We start from the raw sequence: 25708 nt of genomic DNA, 5'->3' as shown, positions 1-25708 counted from the left end.
GGCTGGCTGTTGAGCTGTGGAACTGTATTCCCCAGCAAAAGCTGTAGGTCTGCTTTCCCCAGAAGCTGTGAGAAACTAAGCTTTCTACAGGTGGGAGAAATTCACACATCCTGTAAGAAAGGCTTCACTGTACAAACTGAACTAAAGGTCCCTTTCCCCCTCCAAACCTGGGAAAAGGAGGCAGAACTAAACTTAACAATCATTGATGGGTCGTTGGCCCTATGATTGCAACCTGGAGGAAGCTGCCAGATTGCAAAATGCATGCCCTAAAGGAATTCATGCAAAAAAGCAAAGAAAGGAAAAGGGAATTCAAACCCCTGGCACAGCCATGCCAGAACACTTCCTAATGCCGTGACCTCTTAATACATTTACCCATGTTGTGGTGACCCCAACCATAACATTTTCATTGCTACTTCATAACTGTAATTTTGCTACTGTTATGAATCATAATGTAAATATCTGATATGCAGGATGTATTTTCATTCACTGGGCCAAATTTGGCACAAACACCCAATGCTCCCGAATTTGAATATTGGTGAGTTTTGGGTGATTTTGTCATTTGGGAGTTGTAGTTGCTGGGATTTATAGTTTGCCTACAACCAAAGAGCATTCTGAACTTCACCAATGATGGAATTGAACCACAGAACTCCCATGACCAACAGAAAATACTGGAAGGATATGGTGGGCATTGAGTTTGAGTTTTGGAGTTGTAGTTCACCTACATCCCGAGAGTACTGTGGACTCAAACAATGATGGATCTGGACCAAACTTGGCATGAGTACTCGATGTGCCCAAATGTGAACACTGGTGCAGTTTGGGGAAAAGAGACCTTGACATTTGGAAATTGTAGTTCCTTGGATTTATAGTACACCTCCAATCAAAGAGCATTCTGAACCCCACCAATGATAGAATTGGGCCAAACTTCCCACACAGAACCCCCATGACCAACAGAAAATGCTGCATTTTCTGATGGCCTTTGGAGACCCCTGTAGCACCCCCTCGCAACCCTCACAGGGGTCGCGACCCCCAGGTTGAGCACCACTGCACTAGAGAGTGAATTCACTTTAAATCTGGTTGCTGCCTCCTGCAGAATGTTGGGGTTTGTAATTTAGGGAGGAGCCTTTAACAGCCTCATTAAACTCTAAACCCCAGAATTCTGCAGAAGGCAGAAATCGGATTTAAAGTTGATTCATTCTTCAGTGTGATGAAGTAGTAAGTCAACATTCAAGGAATATTTGAAGAGTCAGGATGGTGTAGTGCAATGTTTCTCAACCTGGGGGTCGGGACCCCTGGGACGGGTCATGAGGGGGGTGTCAGACGGGTCGCCAAACACCATCAGGAAACACAGTATTTTCTGTTGGTAATGGGGGTTCTGTGTGGGAAGTTTGGCCCAATTCTATCATTGATGGGTTTCAAAATGCTCTTTGATTGTAGGTAATCTATAAATCCCAGCAGCTACAACTCCCAAATGTCAAGGTCTATTTTCCCCAAACTCCACCAGTGTTCATATTTTGGCATATTGAGTATTCATGCCAAGTTTAGTCCAGATCCATCATTATTTGAGTCCAGAGTGTTGTCTGGATGTAGGTGAACTACAACTCCTAAACTCAAGGTCAGTGCCCACCACATATACCTTCTGTCATGTCCTGAGAGCTTATAGAGATCCTATAGGACACAATGGAAGGCATGCATTTTTCATAAGATGTGTTGGGTTGAGGGCACTTCACCAAGGACATTTTCTCACTGTTTCAGGATGGCTCCAGAAGTGGCAGCGGTGGAGCTCAAGGGAGGATATAATGAACTGTGTGATGTGTGGTCAGTGGGGATCACGGCCATTGAGTTGGCAGAGCTTCAGCCTCCTCTGTTTGATACACACCCTTTACGGTAGGTTGTTTTGCAGAAAAGTTATTCACTCCTTGCTGTTGCTTTGCCCATCTAAGAGCAGTGTAGAATTGTAGAATCATAGAGTTGGAAGAGACCTCATGGGCCATCCAGTCCAACCCCCTTCCAAGAAGCAGGAAAATTGCATTCAAAGCACCCCTGACAGGTGGCCATCTGTTTAAAAGCCTCCAAAGAAGGAGCCTCCATCACACTCTGGGGCAGAGAGTTCCACTGTTGAACAGCTCTCACTGTCAGGAAGTTCTTCTTAATGTTCAGATGGAATCTCCTTTCTTGTAGTTTGAAGCCATTTTTCTGCGTCCTAGTCTCCAGGGAAGCAGAAAACAAGCTTGCTCCCTCCTCCCTGTGACTTCCTCTCACATATTTATACATGGCTATCATATCTCCTCTCAGCCTTCTCCTCTTCTTCAGGCTCTTTAAGCCAGTCCTCATAGGGCTTGTTCTCCAGACCCTTGATCATTTTAGTCGCCCTCCTCTGGACACATTCCTCTGGACATATACTGCCTTTCTCACCCCTGAGGGGACTCAAAGTTTTCACTCCAATGGAATCTGCTTTGTGCCTGTTACTAAGGACTCAGTTCATTTCCTGCTGCTTGATGGAAGACTGATGTTTCTTTTGGGGCTTTGTAAGAGACTTTAATTTGTGTCTGGATTAAGACTTCCTTGTTTTCTTTGCACTTTTCAATTGCAGTTACTTATCCTTTGTGTTTGCTGAAGTAAAGCATTTTTCTTTTCACCTCACTACCTCTGAGAATGCTTGCCATAGATGCAGGCAAAACGTCAGGAGAGAATGCCTCTAGAACATGGCCATATAGCCTGAAAAAACCTACAACAACCAATTTTTCTTTTATTTTCAACATTGGCCAAATGCTGTTTTTGGAGGGCAAGTCAGGACAATATTTGATTTATATTCCATGTTATTCCTTGGATTGGAGACTGCCAATAGCAATGGCATGTAAATCTCCTCAGTGGGTTCCAAGCTTTGAAAGCTTGCGGGGATGTCCAAAGTTGGCATATTGCAGGTGAAATATAACCTCTGGTGGTTGAAGAAGGGGCTTTAATCTTTGGGCCCTATATCCCAGAATATCAAGGCAGAAAATCCCACAATATCTGCTTTGAACTGGGTTATCTGAGTCTACACTGCCATATATACCAGTTCAATGCAGAAAATGTGGGATTTTCTGCCTTGATGTCCTGGGATATAGGGCTATTTGGAAAGGTCCAAAGTCTTACCTTACAATTTGTTGACATCATGTAAAATAGAGGAAGTGGCATAAATCCGTAGTCTTTATATGAATTACGCAGCTCTATTTTGTCTGTATGTAATGTAGAATGTTTAAATGGTTAGCGTGGTAGAGTTACATGGCGTGGAGGCTGCTCAGCAGTACATGTGTTGACTACTTTGCCTCTTTCTCCTGCCTTCCAGGGTCTTGGTCTTGATGACAAAGAGTGGCTACCAGTCTCCGAAGCTCAAGGAGAAAGGCCGGTGGTGAGCCCCGCTAATGAGTTGGCCTTCTGTCGAATGGGTTTTGGAGTCATTGTTTTTATCACGGGCAAATGTTGAAGTTTATCCAGGGCTATAGAAAGAGTAAATTGGGTTGTCATTATTATTGATGATGATAATAGGTTGAGTATCCCTCTTCCCAAAGCTTAGAACCAGAAATGTTTGGGATTATGGGGAAAATTTTGGAATCCCATCTTGGAGATGGAACCCAAATTTAAACATGAAATGTATCTCTGTTTCCTATATACCTTATTTATACATACAGCTTGAATTTTATAGCCAACTAGCTTGGGTACCTGGCGGTGCCCGGTTTTTTTTTTAAGGCATTGTTTGTTTTGGGATGTTAGGTAATATCATTTAGTTAATTAGTAACACTATTTATTAGGAAAAAGCCAGAATGTAATTTTGTTTTTTGTTAATGCTCCCATTAGAAAATATATAACGATATGGAGGAACTACAATTCCCAGAATCGTGGGTCAGTCCTCCTCAAACCAGGCCTGTATGCACAGTTGACCATGTTGGGTCTCTGTGCCAAGTTTGGTCCAGATATGTCATCGACTGGGTTCAGTGCTGTCTGGATATGAGTGAACTATAACTCCCAGATTCCTTGGGTAATTACCCCCAAACCCAGCCAGGTGGGTCAGGGTACCAAGTGTGGTCCAGATCAGTCATCAGCTAGGTTGGGTGCTCTCGGGTGCTCTTGGGATGCAGGTGAACTACATCTCCCAAAACCAAGGTCATCACTCTCAAATGTTGAATTTTGTGGAGAGTTGGCTTCCAAGGGAGCGGAAATGGTCAACATTTTCTAATGTTATACTATTAAGCTGTATTTCTGGCATTGGAGAGGGATTGGCTGGTGACTGCTGGAAATGCACTTTGGTTTTCTCAGTGTTCAATGACAGGACGAGCTTCTCGTATGCTTCTGCGAAGGTGTTTAGAGTGGTTTGTAGGTCTCCCTACCAATGAACCTACAGACCTCACTACCTCTGAGGATGCTTGCCATAGATGCAGGCGAAACGTCAGGAGAAATGCCTCTAGAACATGGCCCTATAGCCCGAAAAAACCCACAAGAACCTAATGAACCTACTGTTCCCACAGGACACCAGCTTTCCACAACTTTGTCAAGGTGACACTAACCAAGAACCCCAAGAAGAGACCCAGTGCCTCCAAGATGCTTACTGTGAGTATCAGAATCTCTCTCCTTTCTGCCTCTACTCATCAGACAACCCATGCCAGGATGTATTGTTGAAGGTTTTCATGGCCGGAATCACTGGGTTGTTGTAGGTTTTTTTGGGCTATATGGCCATGTTCTAGAGGCATTCTCTCCTGACGTTTTGCCTGCATCTATGGCAAGCATCCTCAGAGGTTGTGAGGTCTCAGACTGAGGATGCTTGCCATAGATGCAGGAGAAACGTCAGGAGAGAATGCCTCTAGAACATGGCCATATAGCCCGAAAAAACCTACAACAACCCATACCAGGATGGTTGGGGAAATGCCATCTTCTGGCCGGCACTGTCCCCTAAGTCCTGTGGGTCTGGCCACCTCTTTGTAGGCATAATTAGGGGGCAATGGTTCTTAAACTGCTCTGAATTAAAAATTTGGTTGGTTTGCCTCCTGTTTGTGAACTACCCCATTTTCTTTAGAATGCGGAGATTGAAAAAAAAAGTCAAAATGCACATAGAATCATAGAATCAAAGAGTTGGAAGAGACCTCATGGGCCATCCAGTCCAACCCCCTGCCAAGAAGCAGGAATATTGCATTCAAATCACCCTTGACAGATGGCCATCCAGCCTCTGTTTAAAAGCTTCCAAAGAAGGAGCCTCCACCACACTCCGGGGCAGAGAGTTCCACTGCTGAACGGCTCTCACAGTCAGGAAGTTCTTCCTGATGTTCAGATGGAATTTTATATTTTATATTTATATTTTTCTATATTGGCTTTGTTTTATGGACATTCTTTTATATTTATTGTTAGCTGTCTTGAGTCCCTATATCTGGGGAACGGTGGGATAAATATAAAGGAAATACTGGCTTGTGAGTTTTCTGGGCTGTATGACCATGTTTCAGAAGCATTCTCTCCTGACCTTTCCCTGCATCTATGACAGGCATCCTTAGAGGTTGTGAGGTCAACATAAGGCATTGAATGTTTACATATATATTTGTATACTGTAATCTGCTCTGAGTCCCCTTGGGGAGATAGAGCGGAATACAAATAAAGTGTATTATTATTATAATTATTATTATTATTACCATCATCATTATTATTATTAGACCTCACAACCTCTGAAGATGCCTGCCATAGATGCAGGTGAAACGTCAGGAGAGAATGCTTCTCCAGCACGGCCATAAAGCCTGGAAAACTCAAAACAAACCAGTGATTCTGGCCATGAAAGCCTTCAACAATACATAAAGGAAATAAATAAATAAACAAGAAATAAATGTGCAAGCCGCAATCAGTGGAGATCTTTCTTTCATGTTTCTCTTGCCATGCTCAAGTGACAAGCAACATTTTCAGTTTTATGGCTTGCCTCTTCAGCATTTGCTGGGAAGAGAACTCACCACTATCACCGTAGCATCTCATGTGGCTCTGTCACCAGGTCAGAATCTAGTCACTTCCAGTTGATCCCTTCTTTCCTCAGCATCAGTTTGTTGCCCAGCAAGGCCTCGGCCGCAACCTGACCCTTGATCTACTTGAGAAGCTACGCGATCCTGACAAACTCTCCACCTGCCGATGTGAGACAGAAGAAGAGGAACAAGAGGTGAGAGCTGATAAACTGAGATTTGAGAAAGGAGATGGGTGAAGGAACTTGTATTGGGTTGTTGTAGGTTTTTCAGTATGTATGGCCTAGAAGCATTCTCTCCTGACGTTTCACCTGCATCTGTGGCAGGCATCCTCAGTGGTTGTAAGGTCTGTTGAAAACTAGGAAAATTGGGTTTATATATCTGTGGAATATTGTCCAGGGTGGGAGAAAGAACTCTTGTCTGTTGGAGCTAGGTGTGAATGTTTCAGTTGACCACCTTGATTAGCATTTGATGGCCTGAGCTTTTTTTGGTGTGGCTTGTTACTGCCTGGGGGAATCCTTAGTTGAGAGGTGATTAGCTGTCCTTGATTGTTTCTTGTCTGGAGTTCCTCTGTGTTTGAGTGTTGTTCTTTATTTACTGCTTGGGGGAATCCTTAGTTGATAGATGATCAGCTGTCCTTGATTGTTTCTTGTCTGGAGTCCCAATGTGTTTGAGTGTTGTTCTTTATTTACTCTTATCATTTTAGAGTTTTTTTTAAACTGGTAGATTTTGTTCATTTTCATGATTTCTTCCTTTCTGTTGAAATTGTACTCATGCTTGTGGATTTCAATGGCTTCTCTGTGTAGTCTGACATGGTGGTTGTGAGAGTGGTCCAGCATTTCTGTGTTCTCCAATAATATGCTGTGTCCAGGTTGGTTCATCAGGTGCTCTGCTATGGCTGATTTCTCTGGTTGAAGTAGTCTGCAGTGCCTTTCCTGTTCCTTGATTTGTGTTTGGGCAATGCTGTGTTCGGTGGTCCCTCTGTAGACTTGTCCACAGTTGCATGGTATACGGTAGACTCCTGCAGAGGCGAGAGGATCCCTCTTATCTTTCTCCCACCCTGGACATTCCACAGATATATAAACCCAATTTTCCTAGTTTCCAGCAGACCTCATAACCTTTGAAAATGCCTGCCATAGATGCAGGCGAAATGTCAGAAGGGAATGCTTCTAGAACATGGCCATACAGCCAGAAAAACCTACAACAACCCAGTGATTCTGGCCGTATTATTTCTTTATTTATCATTTCAGGAACGAACCAAAACAGTTGTATTGCATTAAAAAACAAACAAACAAATAAATAAAACACAAAGTTTGCAGACTTGGTATTCTATTAAATGTCCTTTGACCAGTATCTGGCCACTTGGAGTGCCTCTGGTGTTGCCGCAAGAAGGTCTCCATTGTGCATGTGGCAGGGCTCAGGTTGCATTGCAGCAGGTGGTCTGTAGTTTGTTCTTCTCAACACTCGCATGTCGTGGATTCCACTTTGTGGCCCCATTTCCTAAGGTTGGCTCTGCATCTCGTGGATCCAAAGCGCAGTCTGTTCAGCGCCTTCCAAGTTGCCCAGTCTTCTGCCTGCCCAGGAGGGAGTCTCTCATTTGGCATCAGACATGGATTGAGGTTCTGGGTTTCAGCCTGGCAGTTTTGGATTCTCGCTTGCTGAGGTGTTCCAGCGAGTGTCTCTGTAGATCTTAGAAAACTATTTCTTCATTTAAGTTGTTGGCGTGTTGGCTGATACCCAAACAGGGTGTGGGCCAGAGATGTCACTGCCTTGGTCCTTTCACTATTGGCTGCTATTTCCCGGCGGATGTCAGGTAATGCAATACTGGCTAAACAGTGTAGCTTCTCCAGTGGTGTAGGGCGCAGACACCCCGTGATAATGTGGCATGTCTCATTAAGAGCCACATCCACTGTTTTAGCGTGGTGAGATGTGTTCCACACTGGGCATGCATACTCAGCAGCAGAGTAGTATAGCGCAAGGGCAGATGTCTTCACTGTATCTGGTTGTGATCCCCAGGATGTGCCAGTCAGCTTTCGTATGAAGGCCGTGAAAGCCTTCGACAATACATTGAACTTTGTCATTATGTTTGATTTCTATGTTTTATGTTTTTACTGATGGGTCTATGGACCGTAATAAAGGTTGTTGTTTGTTGTTTGTTTGGTCTATATATGTAGGGGAAGCCTATTTCCATATATGTAGGGAAAGCCATACATGATTGGGAAAGGCGTACGACAGGGTTGTATACTCTCACCCAACCTATTCAACTTGTATGCAGAATACATTATGAGACGTGTGGTGCTTGATGAATGCATGGCTAGGGTTAAAATTGCTGGAAAAAACATTAACAGCCATAATAATAATAATAATAATAATAATAATAATAATAATAATAATATAATACTTTATTTATACCCCGCCACCATCTCCCCAAGGGGACTCGGGGCATCTTACATGAGGCCAAACCCAACAACACATAAGTAAAACAACAAAGCAATAAGCAAATAAAACAATATATATAGAGAGAGAGATTGGCTGGAGTTACACTTAAAAATATACCTGTTCTTACTTACAAACAAGTTCAACTTAAGAACAAATCTACAAAACCGACTTGGCGGGTGCCTGTACTCAAGTTTGTAGAAGTTGAAGTAATCCAGGATGGGAGTGAGTGGAGTAGTTAGAAGAGATAGAAACCTGGACATTTAAAAAGCAGCTGGAAAAGTAGAATGACAGGATCCTCCAAAATCAGGATGACAGGATCCTCCAAAATCAGAAGAGAGCACCAATGGACAATAACACGGGTCAACACATTCCTCCTTTAGTAAAGTATTATTTCTTCCTTTTAGCCCCCTCCTCCTGTTCCTCGAAGAATTCGTTCCAGCCAACGACAAGCTGTATCCTCTCCTGGGTATATTGAACCCCAAGGTATGCCTGGCCTGTTCTCTCCCCACTCTTGTTTCTTGCCCAAGTTTTTGTAGCTGCCCGTCTTAAATGAAATCAGCCTTTCTCTTTATTGCCTTTCCTGTTATCATAAGACACTCTAGAATCTATCTCTCTTTGAAAGCGGAGTCACAGGGACTGTTATGAACCCCTTTCTTCTAATCTCATTGCAGCTCATCATTTTGGCCTTGATCGCAGAAACCGGCGGAGTCTAGAGTCTCCAAATTTCACGGTATTTCCTTGCCTTCTCATTTCTTCCTGACATGGTGCTCCTGTACCTTCCTCTCCTCAACCTCTTCGTTCTGCTCCCACTGCAGCAAGGAGGTTGCTGGATTGATAATTTATACTTGTGTTTTGTCAAAGGGTGGCTGAAGCATTAGGCGAATAACGCATTTGTGTAGAGCGCCAATCCCCAAGGGGCGCTCTCGCTAAGTGTTGCCTTTCCTTGTCTGGGCTCCGGGGGAAAGGGAGCTTTGCAGCCCTTGGCCTTGCTGGCCCCTGCACAGAGTGGGTGGGAGGCGCTTTTCAAGTTGGACCTCACTCGTCCTGCATCGGCCCCTTCTTTTTTTCTGCCGCGGCCGTGGGACACCTTCCTGCCTGTTTGGCAGGTGGGCGCACAGGCGGGGTCACGTGAAAGGAGTTTGTTAATTAAATGTGCCTTTCACACACCCTGTTTGCACGCCCACCTGCCAAACACACGGGAAAGCAGAAAAAAGTATGGACCTGCACTGGTCTTGTCCTTCTGTATGATTCCTCTGCATTCTCAAATTTTGCAATATTGCTCAATCTGCGGTGTAGCTTCAGCTTATAATAAAGGTAAACATTTCCTCTGAAGTTAAGTCTAGTTGTGTTCAACTCTGGAGGGTGGTTCTCATCTTCATTTCTAAGTTGAAGAGCCGGCGTTGTCCGTAGACACCTCCTAGGTCATGTGGCCAGCATGACTGCATAGAATGCAGTTACTGCAGAAGTAGTACCTATTGATCTACTCACATTTGCATGCTTTCAAATGGCTAAGTTAGTAGAAGCTGGGGCTAAAAGCAGGAGCTCACCCCACTCCCCGGATTTGAACTGCCAACCTTTTGGTCAGCAAGTTCAGCAGCTCAACGGTTTAACCTGCTGCTCCACCAGCGGGCCCTTTAGTTTATAATAATATATATAAATAAAATGTAATGTTCGTTTGTGGGATTAACTTAACTCAAAAACCACTGGACGAATTGACACCAAATTTGGACACAATACACCTTACAATCCAATGAGTGACCATCACTAAAAAAATGATTTTGTCATTTGGGAGTTGTAGTTGCTGGGATTTATAGTTCACTTACAATCAAAGAGCATTCTGAACTCCACCAACAATGGAATTGAACCAAATTTGGCACACAGAACTCCCATGACCAACAGAAAATACTGGAAGGGTTTGGTGGGCAATGTCCTTTGGTTTTGGAGTTGTAGTTCACCTACATCCAAAGATAACTGTGGACTCAAACAATGATGGATCTGGACCAAACTCTACAAGAATACTCAATATGCCCAAATGTGAACACTGGTGGAGTTTGGGGGAAACAGAATCTTGACATTTGGGAGTTGTAGTTGCTGGGATTTATAGTTCACCTACAGTCAAAGAGCATTCTGAACCCCACCAATGATAGAATTGGGCAAACCTCCCACACAGAACCCCCATGTGGCCACAGCAATGTGTGGCAGTGGACGGCTAGTATATGTATAAATGTAGTAAATGGAAAGCAATGGGATTCAGAGAGCTGTTGCATACCAGAGAGTTTCAGAAGTTTTATATTTTCCATATATCCCTCCAAAGAAACCCAAGAATGATATTTCACTGAGGATGAAGAAAATTCCATGTTGAAGATCACTAGGCATGCCCTGTGTTTCCTGCACATGACCCTGTTTTTTAGGGGGGGGGGGTGTCAAAACTATAGGAGAGGTTTACAGTATATACAATAGTACATCGAAAGTGCCCTGGTATCAAATGCTAGACTCTAGGAAAGGCGTGGGCAAACTTCGGCCCTCCAGGTGTTTTGGACTTCAACTCTCTAGATAGGAGCTAGAGCAGTGTTTCTCAATTTGGGGGTCGGGACCCCTGAGGGGTTGTGAGCGGGTGTCAAAGGGGTCACCAAAGACCATCAGAAAACATAGTATTTTCTGTTGGTCATTGGGATTCTGTGTGGGAAGTTTGACCCAATTCTATTGTTGGTCAAGTTCAGAATGCTCTTTGATTGTAGGTGAACTATAAATCCCAACAACTACAACTCCCAAATATCAAGGCCTATTTTCCCCAGACTCCACCAGTGTTCGCATTTGGGCATATTGAGTATTCGTGCCAAGTTTGATCCAGATCCATAGCACTCCTCTGGATATAGATGAACTAAAACTCCCAAACTCAAGGTCAATGCCCACCAAACCCTTCCAGTGTTTTCTGTTGGTCATGGGAGTTCTGTGTGCCAAATTCGGTTTTAATCCATGGCTGATGAAGTTCAGAATGCTCTTTGATTATAGGTGTACTATAAATCCCAGCAACTACAACTCCCAAATTACAAAATCAATCCTCTCCCCAACCCCACTAGCATTCACATTTGGGCATGTTGGGTATTTGTGCTCAATTTAGTCCAGTGAATGAAAATCCAACCTGCATATCGGATATTTACATTATGATTTATGACAGTAGTAAAATGACACGTAAAACAATATTATGGTTGGGGGTCACCACAACATAGGGAACTGCATTAAGGGGTCACAGCATTAGCAAGCTTGAGAACCACTGAGCTAGAGCAACCTCCCTCAACCAGTAGGTAACCATTGGTCACCTTCAGCTAATAACACTGTTATCACTATGGCTTTTCCTTTGGAACAAAAGCAGGTAAACAGTTCCTCAAGGTATTGTCGAAGGCTTTCATGGCTGGAATCACTAGGTTCTTGTGGGTTTTTTCGGGCTATATGGCCATGTTCTAGAGGCATTTTCTCCTGACGTTTCGCCTGCATCTATGGCAAGCATCCTCAGAGGTAGTGAGGTGAGGATGCTACCTCTGAAGATGCTTGCCATAGATGCAGGCGAAACGTCAGGAGAAAATGCCTCTAGAACATGGCCATATAGCCCAAAAAAACCCACAAGAACCTAGTTCCTCAAGGCCCAGATGCTTCTCTAGTAATGGATTTTCCCTTACTCTCTTTCTCCTTCTCCTACTTTTATTTTGTTTTATTTTATTATTATTATTATTATTATTATTATTATTATTATTATTGCTATTATTGCTTTCTGGCTGCAGGAAAGCTCCACAGACCCTGGTTATGGGACTGGCAGCGACCTCTACAGCTCTCCATTCAGCAGCAGGTAAGGGTCCTTGGAGAGAGCCTCATCTCCGTGCTAGCTCACCTTAACAACCACCAGATAGGTCTCTTGAATGAGAACATTTGCCGTTGTCAGTGCTCTCAAAATGTGTAATTAGACCTTTCGGTAATTAGCTAGTGATTCCCAGATGCAGAATGAGTTTTATCCATGCTGCTCTGGGGTGGAGGGGGGCAATATCTAGCCATAATTTTCAATTATATTTATTGTAAATTCATTTATCTCTGTGTGTGGGCTATATAGTACTGTGGGTATGTAGAAAATTAGAATCATAGAATCAAAGAGTTGGAAGAGACCTCCTGGGCCATCCAGTCCAACCCCCTGCCAAGAAGCAGGAATATTGCATTCAAATCACCCCTGACAGATGGCCATCCAGCCTCTGTTTAAAAGCTTCCAAAGAAGGAGCCTCCACCACACTCCATGGCAGAGAGTTCCACTGCTGAACAGCTCTCACAGTCAGGAAGTTCTTCCTCATGTTCAGATGGAATCTCCTTTCTTGTAGTTTGAAGCCATTGTTCCACGTCCTAGTCTCCAGGGAAGCAGAAAACAAGCTTGCTCCCTCCTCCCTGTGGCTTCCTCTCACATATTTATACATGGCTATCATATCTCCTCTCAGCCTTCTCTTCTTCAGGCTAAACATGCCCAGCTCCTTAAGCCACTCCTCATAGGGCTTGTTCTCCAGACCCTTGGTCATTTTAGTTGCTCTCCTCTGGACACATTCCAGCTTGTCAATATCTCTCTTGAATTGTGGTGCTCAGAATTGGACACAATATTCCAGGTGTGGTCTAACCAAAACAGAATAGAGGGGTAGCATGACTTCCCTAGATCTAGACACTAGGCTCCTATTGAGGCAGGCCAAATTCCCATTGGCTTTTTTTGCCGCCACATCACATTGTTGGCTCATGTTTAACTTGTTGTCCACGAGGACTCCAGGATCTTTTTCACACGTACTGCTCCCGAGCCAGGCATTGTCCCCCATTTTGTATCTTTGCATTTCGTTTTTCCTGCCAAAGTGGAGTATCTTGCATTTGTCACTGTTGAACTTCATTTTGTTAGTTTTGGCCCATCTCTCTAATCTGTCAAGATCGTTTTGAATTACCTGTGGTTCATAACATTAGGAATACAGACACCCTTCTTGGGGATTTTTTTAATCTTATATGGGACACGAATCAACCCCAATTCTGAACTGCAATAGAGTTTACTTTGTGTTGTCGAAGGCTTTCATGGCCGGAATCACTGGGTTGCTGTGAGTTTTCCGGGCTGTATGGCTATGTTCCAGAAACGTCTCCTGACGTTTTGCCCACATCTGTGGCAGGCATCCTCAGAGCTTGTGAGGTCTGTTGGAAATTAAGCAAGTGAGGTTTATATATCTGTGGAATAATGTCCAGGTTGGGAGAAAGAACTCTTGTCTGCTTGAGGCAGGTGTGAATGTTGCAATTGGCCACCTTGATTAGCATTAAATGGCCTTGCAGCTTCAAAGCCTGTCTGCTTCCTGTCTGGAGGAATCCTTTGTTGGGTTGGGAGGTTTTAGCTGGCCCTGATTGTTTGAAGCTGCAAGGCCATTCAGTGCCAATTGCAACATTCATACTTGTCTCCAACAGACAAGCGTTCTTTCTCCCACCCTGGACATTATTCCACAGATATATATACCTCACTTGCCTAGTTTCCAACAGACCTCACACCCTCTGAGATGCTTGCCACAAATGTGGGTGAAACGTCAGGAGAGAATGTTTCTGGAACATAGCCAGACAGCTCGGAAAACTCTCAGCAACCCCTATAGTGTTCTCAATGGACTTTTTAAATGAAGTGCTCCCACATTAAACCAGAGTTTACTTTGTCCACCTCTAATCATTAAATATAGTTGTCTGCTGTTTTTGTCTTTCTTTTTAGAGAAGCGACAACAGACTCGGACAATGATTATGATGACGTGGACATGTAAGTGGCGACATGGAAAGAGCCAGTCCGCTCTACCATGTGTCATAAACACACCCTTTGATGGCATAAAACACTGCCTAATCTCTTCAGTTTAATTATTTTTAACCTCCTGGGACTCTACAGATTAGATTCTTTCAGTTTCATCTGGCTGTGGCCGAGAGGTCATGTGCCCAGCTACATTAAATCACTACTGATCGGAGGTCATGAGTTCGAAGCCAGCCCGGGTTGGAGCGAGCTCCTGACCATTAATAGTCTAGCTTGCTGTTGACCTATGCAGCCCGAAAGACAGTTGCATCTGTCAAGTAGGAAATGTAGGTACCACTTTACGTGGGGAGGCTAATTTAACTAATTTACGACACCATAAAACCTTCCAGCAGCGTGCGGAAGAATGAGGAAGTACTCCTCATAGTAAAATGTCTCAGGGGCTCTTAACTCACTCTTCGTGAAAATTTATTTTATAATGATGTCTCCTTGAGTTCATTCTCTCAGCTTATCCCTATTTTCCTTTTTTTTTTTTTTTTTGGCGTGGGACATATCTTCATTACTGTCTTCTAGCCCCAGCAGATGTCACGCAAGCAGGTAACTCTTCTATTTTTTTTTTAAAAAAAATATATATATATAAATATAGACCCAGAAGACACAATTTCCCCTCCAGGCAAGTCAAAGATCAGCATCTCAGGGTCAGATTTTCTTTTGTTGGTGTGTGGGATGAGGCTCGTTGCCACTTTGTCTCTGGAAGTGGGTAGGTCAAGGTTAAGGTTTTCCCCTGACATTAAGTCCAGTTGTGTCCGACTCTGGGGTTGGTGCTCATTTCCATCTCTAATCCGAAGAGCTGGTGTTGTCCATAGACGCCTCCAAGGTCATTTGGCCAGCATGACTGCATAGAGCACCGTTACCTTCCCGCTGGAGCGGTACCTATTGATCTACTCACATTTGCATGTTTTCGAACTGCTAGGTTGGCAGAAGCTGGGGCTAACAGCGGAAGCTCACACTGCTCCCCATATTCGAAAATGTGACCTTTCGGTCATCAAGTTAAGCACTTCAGCGGTTTAACCCACTGCGCCACTGGGAGCTCCCTTAGAAGTGGGGAGGGGGCTATTTCAATTTTATACTTTTCTTTGCAATGTGGCATTTTACTGGAAAAGTTACGCTAGTCTGGAGAGAAAGGCTGGCAATGTATTCATGATTTTGACCTCTTTTCCCTCCCAGTGAATCTTTATCTGTGAATGTCCCGCCTCCACTGCCTCCAAAAGTAAGTAACTGTTGGGAGCCAAGTGAGATATATTAATTGAAGTCCAAAACGCCTGGAGAGCCGAAGTTTGCCCATGTCTGTCTTAGAAGCATGGGAGTGTTTCACCATTGTTTGAAATGAACCATCTCTGTTTCCATGTTTGCAGCCTAAACTCCGGACCACATCAGATGAGACAGTGGCGGGGCGATCGGCCGCAAGGTGTCCTTCCAAGCCCATATTCCGGGGAAGATGTTCCAGTGGACCTGTCACAAGCAGGCCTCCACAACTAATGTCTCCAATGGCAGCCGAGGGATCCCACATCTCTGCCAGATCAGGTACAATGTCCCCAAAGGCAGCGGAAAAAGTACCATTGTTGTTAAACATTGATCAGGGTTGTAATTCTCATATATCGGTAAAAGTATGATAGCTGGGACCCAGTGCGCAACGCAGCTCTGAATTAGAGAAGGCAACACGTGCGTGAGACAGCGCACCAAGTGATAGACGCAATGATAGACCCAATTTATTTGTCGTGTCAGAGCGACCAGTCCATTATATTACATTTCTAACAGAACAAAGCAAACAAACAGAAAAATACAAAACTTGTGAGTTTGGTAGTTGGTTAAATGTCCTTTGACCAGTATCTGGCCACTTGGAGTGCTTCTGGTGTTGCTGCAAGAAGGTCCTCCATTGTGCATGTGGCTGGACTCATGTTGCATTGCAGCAGATGGTCAGTGGTTTGCTCTTCTCCACACTCACATGTCGAGGATTCCATTTTGTAGCCCCATTTCTGAAGGTTGTCTCTGCATCTTGTGGTGCCAGAGCGCAGTCTGTTCAGCGCCTTCCAAGTCGCCCAGTCTTCTGTGTGACCAGGAGGGAGTTTCTCATCTGGTATCAGCCATTGGTTGAGGTTCTGGGTTTGAGCCTACCACTTTTGGACTCTCGCTTGCTGAGGTGTTCCAGCGAGTGTCTCTGTAGATCTTAGAAAACTATGTCTAGATTTAAGTCGTTGACGTGCTGGCTGATACCCAAATAGGGGATGAGCTGGAGATGTCTCTGCCTTGGTCCTTTCACTATTGGCTGCCACTTCCCGGCCGATGTCAGGTGGTGCAATACTGGCTAAGCAGTGTAATTCCTCAGTGTAATAGACCCAATGAAGTAATGTAATGCAAGTGGGACAGGATAACAGTGAAGTAATGTAAGAGTGAGTGGATTTGATTCATTTTTCACCACTCCTTGTATTTCTCCTCTCCTTTTTATCCTTCCTTCCAATGCAACGTTTTTGAATATCTCCAGATAGCCTACATCAGTATGCTTGGCTGTCCCCCCCCCCCCTTTCTACTGAACTACCTTGTCGACTCTGTCATAGCTGTGTCTCTCACTGCGTGTGGTCTCTTGCGCACGTGGTGCTGTCTCTGGCACACGTGTTCCCTTCTCTATTTCAGAGCCGCGTTACGCAACCAGTGTAACACTACCGCCACTGGGTCCCAGCTATCATACTTTCACCAAACTATCTTTGATCTAAAGCAGTGGTTCTCAACCTGAGGGTCGCCAGATCTGGCCTACAACTCCGATAAATCCCGGCTAGTTTACCAGCTGTTAGGATTTCTGGTAGTTGAATGCCAAAACATCTGGGACCCACAGGTTGAGAATCACAGATCTAGAGTCAATGGTGTGATAAATCTGGGCTAGCATTGTTCTAGGAACCAATACCTTGGGAGGTGACATGATTTCTTGTTGCTACTAGAGCAGTGGTTCTCAAGCTGTGGGTCCCCAGGTGTTTTGGTCTACAACTCCCAGAAATCCCAGCCAGTTTACCAGCTGTTAGGATTTCTGGGAGTTGAAGGCCAAAACATCTGGGGACCCACAGGTTGAGAACCACTGTACTAGAGGTTTACAACAGGCCTTCTCTAAGTAACAGGGAGGATCAGAACCTTTTCTGTTTCAACTGCCACAAGTTAATTGGGTGTGTTATCTGCTTCAGCATATAACAAGGTACTAGGTTTGCAAGCTTTGAGCATTTGCAAGCTTTGCATTTGGTTTAGCTTGATGGCTTGCTTGAGCTGAAGAAACCTTTGGCTGTTGCTGGGAGCGGTTACGCAGTGTCTTGAAGCTGAAAACTGAAGCTGTTTGGAGTGGCAAGGAAGCTGCTTGTTTATGGCAAAATATTTATTTGTTGTGTCAGGGCAACCAGTCAATTGTATTACATTTCTAACAGAACAAAACAAACAAACAAACAGACAAAACTCAAAATTTTCAAGTTTGGTAGTTGATTAAATGTCCTTTGACCAGTATCTGGCCACTTGGAGTGCTTCTGATGTTGCTGCAAGAAGGTCCTCCATTGTGCATGTGGCAGGGCTCAGATTGCATTGCAGCAGGTGGTCAGTGGTTTGCTCTTCTCCACACTCGCATGTCATGGATTCCACTTTGTGGCCCATTTCTTGAGGTTGGCTCTGCATCTCGTGGTGCCAGAGTGCAGTCTGTTCAGCGCCTTCTAAGGCTTCCAGTCTTCTGTGTGCCCAGGAGGGAGTCTCTCATTGGGTATCAGCCATTGGTTGAGGTTCTGGTTTTGAGCCTGCCACTTTTGGACTCTCGCTTGCTGAGGTGTTCCAGCGAGTGTCTCTGTAGATCTTAGAAAACTATTTCTAGATTTAAGTCGTTGGTGGGCTGGCTGATACCCAAACAGGGGATATGGCAAGATAAGGACATTTTACTGGTCACTAAGTAGAGAGACTGTATTTGTTTGCATATTCCCATGTAAAGAAGAGGACTCACCGGAGATATTGTGTGTTGTATATTGGTGAGAACAATTCTTCTGTTTTGCTTTGTGTTTTTGATCTACAGTGAATAGAAATATATTTTTTGTTTCTACTTAAAGCAACAGACTCGTGTAGTTTTTGAGTTTTTATCACATTGAGAGTAAAAGGGGCTGAGACATTCTGTGGGCTACTAACGCTATTCTGACATTTCTTACTTTGTCCCTTTCAGTCCCTGAATTGCGCCCCATTCCCCCAACTGAAGAGCCGCCCATCCTTCCACCCAAACCGGAGAAGAAAGAGAAAGCAGTGAGTGTATTGAGCATCCATATTTGTATTTATCACACATCTGTTCTGAAAGGGAGCATCCTTTCCTTATCAGCAAAATCAACTAGCAACAGAAGGGCATTTTACTCCAGTAGCCCAACAGGTTATTTCAAGGACAACTTTGCAAATATAGTCTCCAAAGTTACAGGCTGTGGTTTGTTTGTTTGACTACTCTATACAGAAATTTGCAGTAAGTTGTGGTTTTCTGCTGATTGCAAAAGCGAAGGAGCCCAAACCTTCTACTCTATGTCTGCATAGAAATGTAGGGAGGAGAGCAATGTCCAGTCTCGATAAAATAGTGAAGAGTAGAGACATCAGACTGGCAACAAAGATCCTCCTAGTCAAAGCCATGGTATTCCCTGTAGTCACCTATGGATGTGAGAGCTGGACCTTAGGGAAGGCTGAACGAAGGAAGATCAATGCTTTTGAACTGTGGTGCTGGAGGAAAGTTCTGAGAGTGCCTTGGACTGCGAGAAGATCCAACCAGTCCATCCTCCAGGAAATATAGCCCGACTTCCCTCATTGGAGGGAAGGAGACTAGAGACAAAGCTAAAGTACTTTGGCCACATCACGAGGAGACAGTAAAGCCTGGAGAAGACAATGATGCTGGGGAAAGTGGAAGGCAAAAGGAAGAGGGGCCGACCAAGGGCAAGATGGATGGATGGCATCCTTGAAGTGACTGGACTGACCTTGAAGGAGCTGGGGGTGGTGACGGCCGACAGGGAGCACTGGCGTGGGCTGGTCCATGAGGTCACGAAGAGTCGGAGACGACTGAACGAATGAACAACAACAAAGTAACATAAGGAGAGCATGTGTTTAAAACCTTTTGCTAACTAGACTGAAGAAGAGGTCTAATATTGAGATCTTCTTTAATCTAGAAATGGCTCATCTCAAAAAAAATTATTATTATTATTATTATTAACTTAATAATAATAATAATAATAATAATAATAATAATAATAATAATAAATGCAGTTACGCAGGTAGGATGGTCCCAAACCGCTCAGGGCTTTGTAGGTAAGCACCTGCACCTTAAATTGGGCTCGGAAAATAAACGGCAGCCAGTGGAGCTCCTTGAACAGAAGGGTTGACCTCTCTCTGTAAGGAGCACCAGTTGCCCATTGGACCAGTTGAAATTTCCGAGCCATTTTCAAGGGCAGCCCCACGTAGAGCGCATTACAATAGTCCAATCTAGAGGTCACCAAGGCATGGACCACCACGGCCAAATCAGCCTTCGCGAGGTACGGTCGCAGTATCTCGCGAAGGCTATGCAATATTTACAAATTGCATAGATTTCAAAGATTGATTGCAGTTTAGGACTTATTCTGCACAAAAATTTCATGTAGGTATTTTGTGCAGAAAATGATTTTGTGCAGAAAACGATTTTGTGTGCATGAGATTGTCTCCTGTGAAAACAGAACATCATGGATTAAGAGTCAAGAAACAACACATAACAAAATCAGCATCACAATCTGCAAGTTATCGATTTATGTAACAATGCAAGGTGTCAGATAATGAGATGGTGGTGGTGAATACAATAGGGTGGTGGTGGTTGGGTGCGTCCATCTTGGACACTCTCTTCCCTTGTATGACTGTCGCCTTCCTCTCTTTGTAGGACCGAGCACTGTTCAAGAAGGTGTTTAATGAATGCCCTTTACACATCACCTCAGCTACTACTTGGACACATCCAAACACCAACGGTAAGGGGAGGCAAGGCAAAGAGGGAAAAGTCAGTTTTGAGACGTTTTCCCCAGGACAGATGTTGCTCTACTTCTTGTTGTTTTGGTATACCTTCAAATCACTTTGGACTTGTGGTGATTCCAAGGCAAACTTTTCATGCTGTTTTCTTGGCAAGATTGTCTTCCTCTATTTATTTATTTATCGTATCAGGAGCAAACCAAGGGTACAGTTGTAATGTATTTTAAAAAACACAAAGTTTTAAAAACTTGTCATTATATTAAATGTCCTTTGGCCAGTAGTTGGCCACTTGGAGTGCCTCTGGTGTTGCTGCAAGAAGATCCTCCCTTGTGCATGTGGCAGGGCTCAGATTGCATTGCAGCAGGTGGTCAGTGGTTTGCTCTTCTCTACACTCACATGTCATGGACTCCACTTTGTGGCCCCATTTCTTAAGATTGGCTCTGCATCTCGTGGTGCCAGAGCGCAGTCTGTTCAGCACCTTCCAGGTTGCCTGGTCTCCTGTGTGTCCAGGAGGGAGTCTCTCATTTGGTGTCAGCCATAGATGGAGGTTCTGGGTTTTAGCCTGCCACTTTTGGACTCTGGCTTGCTGAGGTATTTCTTCAGGTATCTCTGTAGATCTTAGGAAGCTCTTTGTTGATTTAAGGTAGTGCTTCCCAAACTTATTTGGCCTACCTCCTGGAAATCAACTCTAATGAACCACCGCGGAGATTAAGCTCTTCTGGGGAGGCCCTGCTCTCAGTCCCACCACCATCTCAGGTGCGTTTGGTGGGGATGAGAGACAGGGCCTTCTCAGTGATTGCCCCTTGGCTATGGAACTCTCTTCCTAATGAGATCAGGTCAGTCTCCTCCCTCTTGTCCTTTAGACAGATGACAAAAACGTCTCTGTGGGACCGAGCCTTTGGGATTGTGCAATGAGGCAGTGATAGGAACTCTTAGTATGCCAACCAAATTGGATATGGTTGTTGAGACACTTTTAACTAGAGGATTTTAACGTCAAGATAAGTGCTTTTAATACTTTTATGTGTGTATGGTCTAGTATGTTTTGGCATTGAAAGTTTGCTGTTTATATGTCGTGCTCCGCCCTGAGTCCCCTTAAGGGTGAGAAGGGTGGAATATAAATGCTTTAAATAAATAAATAAGTAAATAATGTCTTTTGATGTATTGTCGAAGGCTTTCATGGCCGGAATCACTGGGTTGTTATAGGTTTTTTAGGGCTATATGGCCATGGTCTAGAGGCATTCTCTCCTGACGGATGCTTGCCATAGATGCAGGCAAAACGTCAGGAGAGAATGCCTCTAGAACATGGCCATATAGCCCAAAAAAACCTACAACAACCCAATGTCATTTGAGTCAAAAATAATGGCCAATGTGATGTCCACTTCCCTTGCCAACACAACCTGTATTTCCTCCCTGCTTTACAGAACTGCATTTAATTCTGGGTGCAGAAGAAGGGATCTTTGCCTTGAATCGGAGCGAGCTTGAGCCCACCCTAGAACTGGTGAGAACAATAGATCTATGCGAAGTGTATGAAGGACACAAACAATCAGGAAATTAATTCTAACTTTAGGTGGAACTCTTACATTACTGTGAAGTCTGTGGATCTGATCTTGTGTATAAAGGGTATGATTAGATTCCATGCTGTTTCGAAATATAAATAATCTATACGGCTCTGGCCCAGCGTATCTGTCCGAACGCATCTCTCTCTACGTCCCGCCTCGGAGTTTAAGATCTTCTGGGGAGGCCCTGCTCTCGGCCCCACCTCTATCACAAGTGAGATTGGTGGGGACGAAGAGCAGGGCCTTCTCGGTAGTGGTCCCTCACCTGTGGAATTCACTCCCCGGAGAAATTAGGTCATCGACATCCCTCCTCTCTTTTAGAAGGAAATTAAAAACATGGATTTGGGACCAGGCGTTTGGGTAACCTGGCAGACAGATAAAGGGCAATGACGACTAGAATTGATAGGAACTGACAATGTGGAATGAATTTACGGATTCTGAGCTGACGAACGTTGAGCATGAGATTGATTTTATTGATTGTGACATATAATTGATTGTTTTAAATGTTTATAATTGTTTTAACTGCTGTTTATATATGTTTTATTTTTATTGTTTGTGTAGGCATCAAATTGTGCCTTTTGTAAGCCGCCCTGAGTTCCCCCTCGGAGGTTGAGAAGGGCAGGGTAGAAATACGCGAAATAAAAAAATAAATAGTTTCATTATGAATTTGGGGTAGATGGGTGCAATATGAAGGGGTCTAGGAGAAAAACCCACCCAAGTTTAGTGGGGGAAGAATGGGCTCACCCGAGTCTGTAAAATGGCCTTAAAGCAGCATTTCTCAACCTGGGGGATCGGGACCCCTGAGGGGGGTCGCGAGAGGGTGTCAGAGGGGTCGCCGAAGACCAACAGAAAACACAGTATTTTCTGTTGGTCATGGGGAATCTGTGTAGGATGTTTCGCCCAATTCTGTCGTTGGTGGAGTTCAGAATGCTCTTTGAGTGTAGGTGAACTATACATCCCAGCAACTACAGCTCCCAAATGTGAAGGGAGCAAGCTTGTTTTCTGCTTCCCTGGAGACTAGGACGCGAAAGAATGGCTTCAAACTACAAGAGAGGAGATTCTATCTGAACATGAGGAAGAACTTCCTGACTGTGAGAGCCGTTCAGCAGTGGAACTCTCTGCCCCGGAGTGTGGCGGAGGCTCCTTCTTTGGAAGCTTTTAAACAGAGGCTGGATGGGGTGATTTGAATGCAATATTCCTGCTTCTTGGCAGGGGGTTGGACTGGATGGCCCATGAGGTCTCTTCCAACTCTTTGATTCTATGATTCTAAGGTCTTTTCCCCCCAAATTCCACCACTGTTCACATTTAGGCATATTGAGTATTTGTGCCAAGTTTGGTCCAGCCCCATTATTGTTTGGCTGCTCTCTGGATGTAGGTGGACTACAACTCCAGAACTCAAGGTCAATGCCCACCAAACCCTTCCAGTATGTTCTGTTGATCATGGGAGTTTTGTATGCCAAGATTGGTTCAATTCCATCATTGATGGAATTAAACCAATCTTGTTCAGAATGCTCTTTGATTGTAGGTGAATTATAAGTCCCTGCAACTGCAACTCCCAAATGATAAAATCAATACCCTCCAACCCCACCAGTATTCAAATTTGGGCATATCTGGTATTTGTGCCAAATTTGGCCCAGTGATTGAAAATACATCCTGCAGATCAGATATTTACATTATGATTCATAACAGTAGCAAAATGACAGTTATGAAGAAGCAACGAAAATAATGTTATAGTTGGGGGTCACCACAACATGAGGAACTCTTATTAAGGCAGTGGTTCTCAACCTTCCTAATGCCGTGACCCCTGAATACAGTCCCTCATGTTGTGGTGACCCCCAACCATAACATTGTTTTTGTTGCTACTTGATACTTGTCATTTTACTATTGTTATAAATCATAATGTAAATGTCAGATATGCAAGATGTATTTTCATTCACTGGACCAAACTGGGCACAAATACCCAATGCACCCACATGTAAATGCTAGTGGGGTTTATTATTTATTTACTTACTTTATTTATATACCACTTTTCTCAGCCCTCGGGGTTGGGGGAGGGCTGACTTTGTAATTTGGGAGTTGTAGTTGCTGGGATTTATAGTTCACCTACAATCAAACAGAATTCTGAACTCCACCAGCGATGGATTTGAACCTAATTTACCATACAGAACTCCCATGATCAATGGAAAACACTGGAAGGGTTTGGTGGGTATTGACCTTGAGTTTGGGAGTTGTAGTTCACCTATATCCAGAGAGCACTGTGGACTCAAACAATGATGGATCTGGACCAAACTTGGCATGAATACTCAATATGCTGAAATGTGAACACTGGAGGAGTTTGAGAAAAATAGACCTTAACATTTGGGAGTTGTAGTTGCTGGGATTTATCGTTCACCTACAATGAAATAACATTCTGAACCCCAGCAACGATAGAATTGGACCAAACTTCCCACACAGAACCCATGACCAACAGAAAATACTATGTTTTCTGATAGCCTTTGGTGACCCCTCTGACACCCCCTCGCGACCCCCACAGGGGTCCCAACCCCCAGGTTGAGAAACACTGTATTAAGGGGTCATGGCATTAGGAAGGTTGAGAAACACGGCCTTAAAGAGAGTCTGCACTGAATGAGCCTGGCAGTCTTCCCTTGGGAAAGAGAGGTAGGAGGCAGAAACCATTACAGAGAAATCTACGAAATTATTTTGTAGGGATTTTGACTTCTTTCTCTTCATTCCTCCCTCCCTCAAGCTCTATCACAGCCGCACAACATGGGTATACTGCATTGGGAATGTCCTCATGTCACTTTCTGGTGAGTTGATCATATTCAGGGCCGGGGTTTAGCATGTTGCGCTAAGCGTATTTCAGTCAAGTCCAATGCAGAAGACACAATAACATTGCACCCAGGCAAGAGGAAAAAGAACAGAACTTTCCTCTTATCAGCAGAGTTAAAACATAAACTTGCAATGTTGCAAATGTTACATAAACTTGAAATGTTGCAAATGTTGCAGCAGTGCAACAAACTTACACAGTCCTTGTAAGCAATACAGAATAAGGCTTCTTGATCTTCATCCAAATGAGAGAGCAGAAGAAATGGTTGAGCAAAATGCCTGAGCAAAGGCTCCTCAGAGAAAAAGCTAAACTGTATTCCAAAACCCATACAGTTATACCTCACCGGTTGTGGTCCAAACTTACTAGTTGACATACCTTAGCAGCTGCACATAATAATCAACAGTATAAGGTTTTCTTTAACACACACACACATACTTGATCCTGTTGCAACTTACTGTAACATAGCACAGCTGGTAAATCACCAGCAATGATGAGATCTACCAAATCAAAAATTACTAGTTCGAAGCCCCGGGTTGGCGTGAGCTGCTGACTGTCAAGCCCAGCTTACTGTTGACCTAAGCAGTTCGAAAACAGCTTGTGCTGTAATTAGAGAAATTAGGTACCGCTAAAACAAATGGGGAAGGTATTTTATGACACCACTAGCTGTTCCCTGCCATGTGTTGTTGTGGCCCAGTCTGTGTATATGTGTTTTTTGTGTGTATATATTTGTGTATATGTGTATATATGTAGTTTTGTGCATGCGGTGTTATGCATTTTTTATTTTTTGGCCTTTAAAGTTGCTTCTGCTGTATTTTTCAGTGTTTTTATGAGTGATGGTCACTTGTTGGCCTGATAGGTGTATTGTGTCCAAATTTGGTGACGATTCGTCCAGTGGTTTTTGAGTTATGTTAATCCCACAAACGAACATTACATTTTTATTTATATAGATAAAGAAAAAGATCAGAAAATACTGGGTGGCCAAAAGGGAGGAGGAAGTCCTGATGGCTCTTTGTGATGGAGCGACAGTACCTCGCTCCTCCCCCGTGGCTGGATTTCGAGCACAAACCTTCCAAGGCACCAAAAAGTTGGGTGTTGGTCAACACAACATCCCTCCTTCTGT

At 43.9% G+C, this 25708-nt stretch overlaps 1 protein-coding gene across 1 annotated transcript in view; it reads left to right on the top strand.

Moving 5' to 3' along the window:
- LOC137094955 (mitogen-activated protein kinase kinase kinase kinase 1-like) overlaps positions 1-25708 on the top strand; it is a 69019-nt gene that overhangs the window by 32509 nt on the left and 10802 nt on the right. Inside the window, exons 9-23 of the mRNA XM_067460985.1 lie at positions 1753-1884; positions 3326-3388; positions 4503-4584; positions 6041-6160; positions 8807-8885; positions 9074-9132; positions 12182-12246; positions 14152-14196; positions 14752-14775; positions 15406-15448; positions 15594-15762; positions 18413-18489; positions 20123-20207; positions 21627-21703; positions 24508-24568. Of these exons, the coding sequence (XP_067317086.1) occupies positions 1753-1884; positions 3326-3388; positions 4503-4584; positions 6041-6160; positions 8807-8885; positions 9074-9132; positions 12182-12246; positions 14152-14196; positions 14752-14775; positions 15406-15448; positions 15594-15762; positions 18413-18489; positions 20123-20207; positions 21627-21703; positions 24508-24568 (1181 nt within the window). The remainder of the gene's footprint in view (positions 1-1752; positions 1885-3325; positions 3389-4502; positions 4585-6040; positions 6161-8806; positions 8886-9073; positions 9133-12181; positions 12247-14151; positions 14197-14751; positions 14776-15405; positions 15449-15593; positions 15763-18412; positions 18490-20122; positions 20208-21626; positions 21704-24507; positions 24569-25708) is intronic.

Source organism: Anolis sagrei, chromosome X (assembly GCF_037176765.1).
Source record: "Anolis sagrei isolate rAnoSag1 chromosome X, rAnoSag1.mat, whole genome shotgun sequence".
Taxonomy (NCBI): Eukaryota; Metazoa; Chordata; class Lepidosauria; order Squamata; family Dactyloidae; genus Anolis; species Anolis sagrei.
The sequence above is the reverse complement of the archived record's forward strand: the minus strand, read 5'-3'. Positions and strand labels throughout refer to the sequence as shown.